The sequence below is a fragment of the Bacillus rossius genome, chromosome 12, assembly GCF_032445375.1.
Source record: "Bacillus rossius redtenbacheri isolate Brsri chromosome 12, Brsri_v3, whole genome shotgun sequence".
Classification (NCBI taxonomy): Eukaryota; Metazoa; Arthropoda; class Insecta; order Phasmatodea; family Bacillidae; genus Bacillus; species Bacillus rossius.
Window position 1 is genome coordinate 5,893,558 of NC_086339.1, and position 6,226 is coordinate 5,899,783.

The 6,226-nt window shown below is 40.5% G+C and overlaps 1 protein-coding gene across 2 annotated transcripts; it reads left to right on the top strand.

The window, feature by feature from the left end:
* The first annotated feature begins 1,210 nt into the window (after positions 1-1,210).
* LOC134537412 (gastrula zinc finger protein XlCGF17.1-like) lies at positions 1,211-5,842 on the top strand. Of its 2 annotated transcripts, none has more exons than XM_063377799.1 (4): positions 1,211-1,412; positions 2,431-3,092; positions 3,621-3,885; positions 4,805-5,842. In XM_063377799.1, the coding sequence occupies exons 1-4, from the start codon at positions 1,401-1,403 to the stop codon at positions 5,102-5,104; spliced, it is 1,239 nt and encodes a 412-aa protein (XP_063233869.1). In that variant the 5' UTR covers positions 1,211-1,400; the 3' UTR covers positions 5,105-5,842. The 2 variants fall into 2 exon arrangements, with proteins under 2 accessions (XP_063233869.1, XP_063233870.1); XM_063377800.1 differs by having other exon boundaries at positions 1,268-1,439.
* The last annotated feature ends 384 nt before the right edge of the window (positions 5,843-6,226 follow it).

A 6,226-nucleotide genomic window follows, 5' to 3' on the forward strand; every position in this document is an offset into this window, starting at 1 on the left:
GTGAAGGCCGCTCGGCCGTGTGGAGGACGGAGAATTACGGAAAATAATAAACAAGTTGGCGAGAATACATTTAATTTGGGAGTTTCACCGGGGGTCCATGTGGGTACACGGTACACTCTACAAGTCCGCTCCGCGGTTCAGTCCCGCTACAAAAATCCTCACCGACACTAAACACAACACTACGTAACAATGGTTACCGCGGCAGTCTCGCGGGACGTGGGTCAATGCTCGCTGGAGACGGCCAGCGCCGAAAGTTAACGTGTGCAGGGGGGGGGGGGGGTCGATGAGCGGGGTCCTAAGTTCGGCGAAACACTTACGTGTGTGCAGCCGGCAGGCATATGCACGGCGTCCTTAAGTATAAACACTTTCGCTGGAGTCGGCCAGTACCGGTACGTTCTGTGATACGATACGTCGCGGTATCACGATGAAGACGGTCGGGATAGGCCCGGTTCCGTAAAATACGCGCCGAGTCGACGTGGGTAGCGATGAATTAATAAGAGGTTTTAAATTTAAAGATTTAGTATAGAATAAAATAATCAAAGAAAGAAAACTTGGATACTGCCCACAGACACACGTCTGTTCCCAGCGCGGAGTGGTTCGAGACTGCCGAACATGGCCGCCTCGCAAGGAAGAGAAACTTTCTCTTCTTTGTGAGTCGGCGTCAAAAAACTTATATTAATTGAATTTACTCTATTACCAGTTAAAACATGTTCCTGGTGCCCAATTAAAATGTAGTACCTTGTAATTGGGTGCTTAAGGCTTAACAATGGTTTTAATGTATTTAATTATTTAAATTGTGACATCAAGTTGGCGGTACGACGTCAGCTAAAAGATGTTGGTGTTCTGTTACCAGCCCGGATAGAATAATTTTGAAAATATTGAATTTTATTTTAATTACACAAATTTATAAAATTAAAACATATACGAAGTCTTGGTCATGTTAGGTAAACCTCATTTAAAATACGAAAATAATCGCTATGTTGCCAAAAATGCACAAGTAGTATAAAATTGGAATTTTGGGCGTCTATTTGCTTGGTTAATATTGGCTTCCTCCTTAACATTTTCTATACTTCTGCTGAATACCATATCATATTTAAATTAATTTTTATTTTAAAACTGTTTCAACAGTTGCAAGCTCATAAATACATTTTAAAATGTACGATCTTTAATATAGATAATTTTTTTTAGCGAAGTATTTTATTTTGTCAACATTACTACATGATATTTATTTTGTTTGACTTTAAAGTATTTTCTTTCAGATTAGATGGTATACCTTATTGTAAGAGGGAATGATGTATAAACAAATATTTGATATAAATCACTTTTTGTGTTAATGCTGCAATTTTTATATTTTAATTTAGAAACAAAATTTGAAATTGAGATCAGTTGGTAGTGTTTCCATGGAGGCAAATGTAGGTTAATATTACAAAGTACAGATAGTGAGTATATGATTTAAAAAAAAAAAAAATAATACTCCGTTGAGCTGATAAGCCTGATACCTATCTGAGTTGTTGGAATTTATATAAATTGTATAACGTTAAATAAGTAATATGTTTATTACCTATATGAAACTATACCATTTCATATTTAACGTTACTTTTGATATTTTCATAGGCATAGCTAATCTTAAGAACAGCTGTACTTACTGGTATATTACAGTATTTAAGAAAAAAAGGTATTCTAGCATGAAACTAACACGTTTAACGTTTTGGTGAAGTTCTGGTCCAAAAATGAAGATTTCACGCATGTGCCTCAGTAGTAATCATTTAAAAAATACGAACTGTAATTTCAAATATACCTAGATACCGAAAAATAAATCACGGATGAATTTCGTGATATGCTAAAGCTCAATATCTTTGTGCTGCTTCTGCTATTGGTTCACTATTAATCAGGACTCTGTGCCAATTAGAGACTCTCAATTAGATTAGATCTGACCACTAATGAAAGCTCGCCGAAGGCATCCAGACACTTGTTGTGGGCTGCCCTTTGGCAGGCTTGCTGTCAGCTTGACACGTGGGGACTAGTTAGCTTGGATCAAGGTTGCCTTTATTAGCCACGGCAAGCTTGACATGTCACATCAAGCTTTATTCAAGCACTATTTCTGCTATCTGGCAATTATAGCCAGTTGCACCACTTTGCTCTTCGACCAGCGATCTAATGATCTTATGAGCTTTTGGCACTTTAACTTTGGCACAAAAAACGTCTTAATAGCTTTTGGCATGATACACAGAGCATAAGAATTGCAGCTTAAGTAAGTTAGAAATTGTTTTTTAATGAAACCAATTTTCTTGCAGTTTATCATAAATCTTATCTGTCATTCACACGTCAGCTGATGTGATGCCCATTAAATATTAAAATGGAAATCTATTTTCATGTAAAATGAGCTTCGGAATTTTTAATTTTTTAACATACATTTTTTTTTTTTTACAGAACCTGGAAACACATTGTCTTGTTTGCAATGTGACACTCAAGTCGAACGTTGCTGACACTTTCGACATTTTCAAAACGCTGATAGCTGCAGAAGGCAGTTTCCCCGAGCTGACGATAGTGGAAAAAATACAGCAGCTGCTGGATAGACCCTCAACCAACATAATTGTCCACAGTGATACAGTCTGCCAGCGATGCTTCGGCATGCTAGCCGAGTTGCACAGCACAGAGGTAAAACTAAATGCCCTACGCTCGGACTTGGTGTCCAAATACAATCAAACCGTCGTTCTGTATGAACATGAGCAAGGAGGAAAGAGAGGTCAAGGTGTCAAGGGTGCTACGGACGAAGGACACAGACTGGTGATAACGGAGGAAGGCAAAGTGGTGGACAGGAACGGCATCGAGAAGTTCCCGATCAGCAAGAAGACGAGGCGGAAAGGTCTGGCCGGGGGCAAGAAGTATGCCTGCTCGGTGTGTGGGAAGAGCTTCAATGCGTTCAGCCATCGCGTCGAGCACATGCTCATACACCTGGGTGAGAAGCCTTGGGCGTGCCCCGAGTGCAAGAGGCTGTTTCGGACCAAGAGCGCGCTCAAGGTGCACCGCATGAAGCACACGGGTGAGCGGCCGTTTGCGTGCCGACTGTGCGGCAAGTCTTTCGTGGACAAGTGCGTATCACTGCTAGCTAGTTTCTCCAGAAACATGTCAATAATGTGCATGGCTAGAAATTAATCATGGGAGTTACAAATTAATATTTGTGATGATATATATAATTTTTATTTTCTTTACATACCATAAAACTCCTTCTTTTAAGTCACATACATGTTAAATATGAGAGATTATTATATACAGCACAAAGAAAACAATCATAATAATGCTTTTAGTTAAAAAATTTTAAATCTGATTTCATGGACTTGTGTTGTAAAAATTACTTTACATTTATAAATTTATAATCAATTATATCATTTAGCTAAGCAAATTTGTTTATAATATTAATTTTTTTTCCCCAAATGCTTTTAATTTTTATTTTAGAGAGCTTAATACCATTCAGTGCTTTGTTTATCACCTTTAAAAAACACTTTAGTTAATTAGTTAATTAGTTAATGATAAAGTTATTATCAAAGCTCTATAACACTACCTAGGTTAAAGACTAATTGCTGCTCAGTCAAAGAAAGCCGTGCCCGCATGTCTCGCAGGTACTACCTGGACGAGCACAGTCGCATCCACTCTGGGGAGAAGCCCTTCCTCTGCTCCTTCTGCAGCAGGTCGTTTGTGCGCAAGAAGGACCTCTCGGTCCACGTGAGGAGCCACACCGGCGACAAGCCGTTCCGGTGCGGCTCCTGTCCCAAGGCCTTCGCCGTCAAGTCCCGCCTGGAGCGCCACGCGCGCACTCACACGGGCGAGAAGCCGCACGCGTGCGAGGTGTGCGGCAAGCTGTTCGCGCGGCGCGACGACTACAAGGTGCAGCCCGTGTAACTCATTTAATTTGATATTGTAAATGTATTCAGGCGGTAAATACATTAATCATAAATGTTATGATCAAACAATCCAATACTTTGCAGTGAAAATGGCAGGATTAGTGTCGCTTGCTAAGGGACGTGCTGGGCCACTTCTTACGGGAAGAAGCATCCAGTCCTGCCTTAGCTAACGGTCCCAGCACTCTTTCTTTCCTTCTGGCCAATGGGGAGGTTTCATTTCAAGGATGAGAAAATAATGCATGTCAAAAATCTTTTTTTTAAGATGTTATAAAAATATGAATTCTGTTTTGAAAGAATTATTCATCGATTTATGAATGTCTGAGAAATGTAAAATTAAAAAAATGGCAATAAGACTCTGCTCGCAAATATCAAATTTGGCTGCGGGGCAGGGCTCTGACCTTCAAGGAGTGCTGTTGGTGGACCTGAAGGACTCCGGGTCACTGAATAGGTCTCCTCGAGGGACATGGTGTGAGTCTGACTACGGCCATGAAGGCATACGGACGTGTCCAACCTTTGGAGGGCCGGCACTGATTAGTACTTTATTAAGTTCTGGGATAAGAAGCATCAACGCCGACCATAGGGTATTATCTCGGCCTTCGATGGGCACGAGCAAGTTTAAAATACTGGAATATAGTCCGTTATTTTGAGTCCGAGACTAATTATAATTTAGTTATAACAATGTTCCAGTAATTATGAGTTTAACCACCCGCAGCCAAGTCCAGCGAGTGGCTTTTAATTTAATTGCTGTTTTATTTATTGCTGATCTCACTACCATATTATGTTGAGTCTAGCTGGAGCAAAGACAGATGAAATGAGGGTGAAGGCTGTAACGGAGGACTTTGGTAGAGAAAGGCGTGTGGTGATGGACAGGGCTCTAGCGTGCTGCTCCCGCGACCCGACAGGTGCACGCCCGCCAGCACACGGGGGAGAAGCCGTTCCAGTGCGGCCACTGCAGCAAGGCGTTCACCAGCCACTCCAACTGCCTGAGCCATGCGCGCACGCACACGGGAGAGAGCGTGCGGCACGCGTGCTGGGCCTGCGACAGCATGTTCGACCGGCGCGCCAAGCTGGAGCGGCACGTGAAGGAGTGCCACGAGGGAGCGCCCCCGCCGGAGTCCCTGTACGCCGTCCCCGTGGCTCACGGCGACCCCACCACGTACGTCAGCCTCGCTCCAGACACACACGTCAACGTCGTCACGTAGGTCGCCTCGCCTGGTCTGTAGTCTCTGTTGTCGCAGTAAACTGTCATGGAGATGCCCACATCAACATATTGAGGATTTTTACTGTGAGTTTTAATGGCTACGTATCGAGAAGAGCCACCATGTTGAAGGAAGATGTGACAGCAAGAACTATAAATTAAAAAAAATTGTTTCGTCAAAAATGCTGATGTTTAAAAATTTGAAGTACATTCATTAAGCTGTAATTACGGTAGTAACTAAAAATGCTAGTAGATTCAAGTGAACTAGAATTTTCCCGCAGAAACAAGTTTTGATTAAAGTTATATGTTTTCAGAGTCACTTTCATAAGGGAAGTATGATGCTTTTATTTGGGAAAAAAGGTTGGTTGTTTAAACACTTTCATCTTGTTTTATGACTGTCTTTTAGTGAGCACAAGCCAATTTGCAATCTCAGTTTCATGTTAATCTCAATTTAATTAGCAATTAAAATTATTTGTTAAGAGAGTCACTGAGTAAATTTTAACTTTCTGCAATCCTAATCTAAAATATTTTTAAGCATTGTTTACTTAAAGACAGAATGCAAATATACACTTGTTTTTATCATTGCATCTCGTCATTAAAAATCACAACTTACTTAAAAGTAGCATATAAACTTGTGTTTATAACTCTTGTGAATACGGATATAACAATTGTTTTTTCATAATGCATTCCTGTGTATTTACTATAATAGAACAAGAATATTTTAATAAAGACAGTAGCAAAAGTATTTTTTTTTTTTTAGTTTGAAAGGAATTGTGGGGTATCAATAACTAACCAGCGATCTTATGCTGAGATTAACTTTGAAGTTAAAAATTTAGTATTAGAAATTTTCATCTGTTACTCTCTTTAGCTTCCGACACACTTAGTTCATCATCCGCACCTGATAGGAACAGCAGACGTGTATGTCTTGTGCAGAGACAGCTCCAGTAAGACTTGTCGGGGGGCTAGCTGACGAAGGATGCAGTTGCGAAACTCATCATGAAATAAGTCGAAGATAGGCCTTGGAATACTTACAAATTAATGGTGCCAAGTACTGAATCTGAAAGTTTCATACATCTTTTGATGAAAGAAAAGTTTAATACATAAATTTAAGTAAACATAATCATAC

Excerpts from the sequence above, each read along its gene's own strand:
- LOC134537412 (XM_063377799.1), top strand. Across the intron at positions 3,093-3,620 it reads GGCAAGTCTTTCGTGGACAA|GTACTACCTGGACGAGCACA; the intron begins GTGCGTATCACT and ends CATGTCTCGCAG. Across the intron at positions 3,886-4,804 it reads CGCGGCGCGACGACTACAAG|GTGCACGCCCGCCAGCACAC; the intron begins GTGCAGCCCGTG and ends GCGACCCGACAG.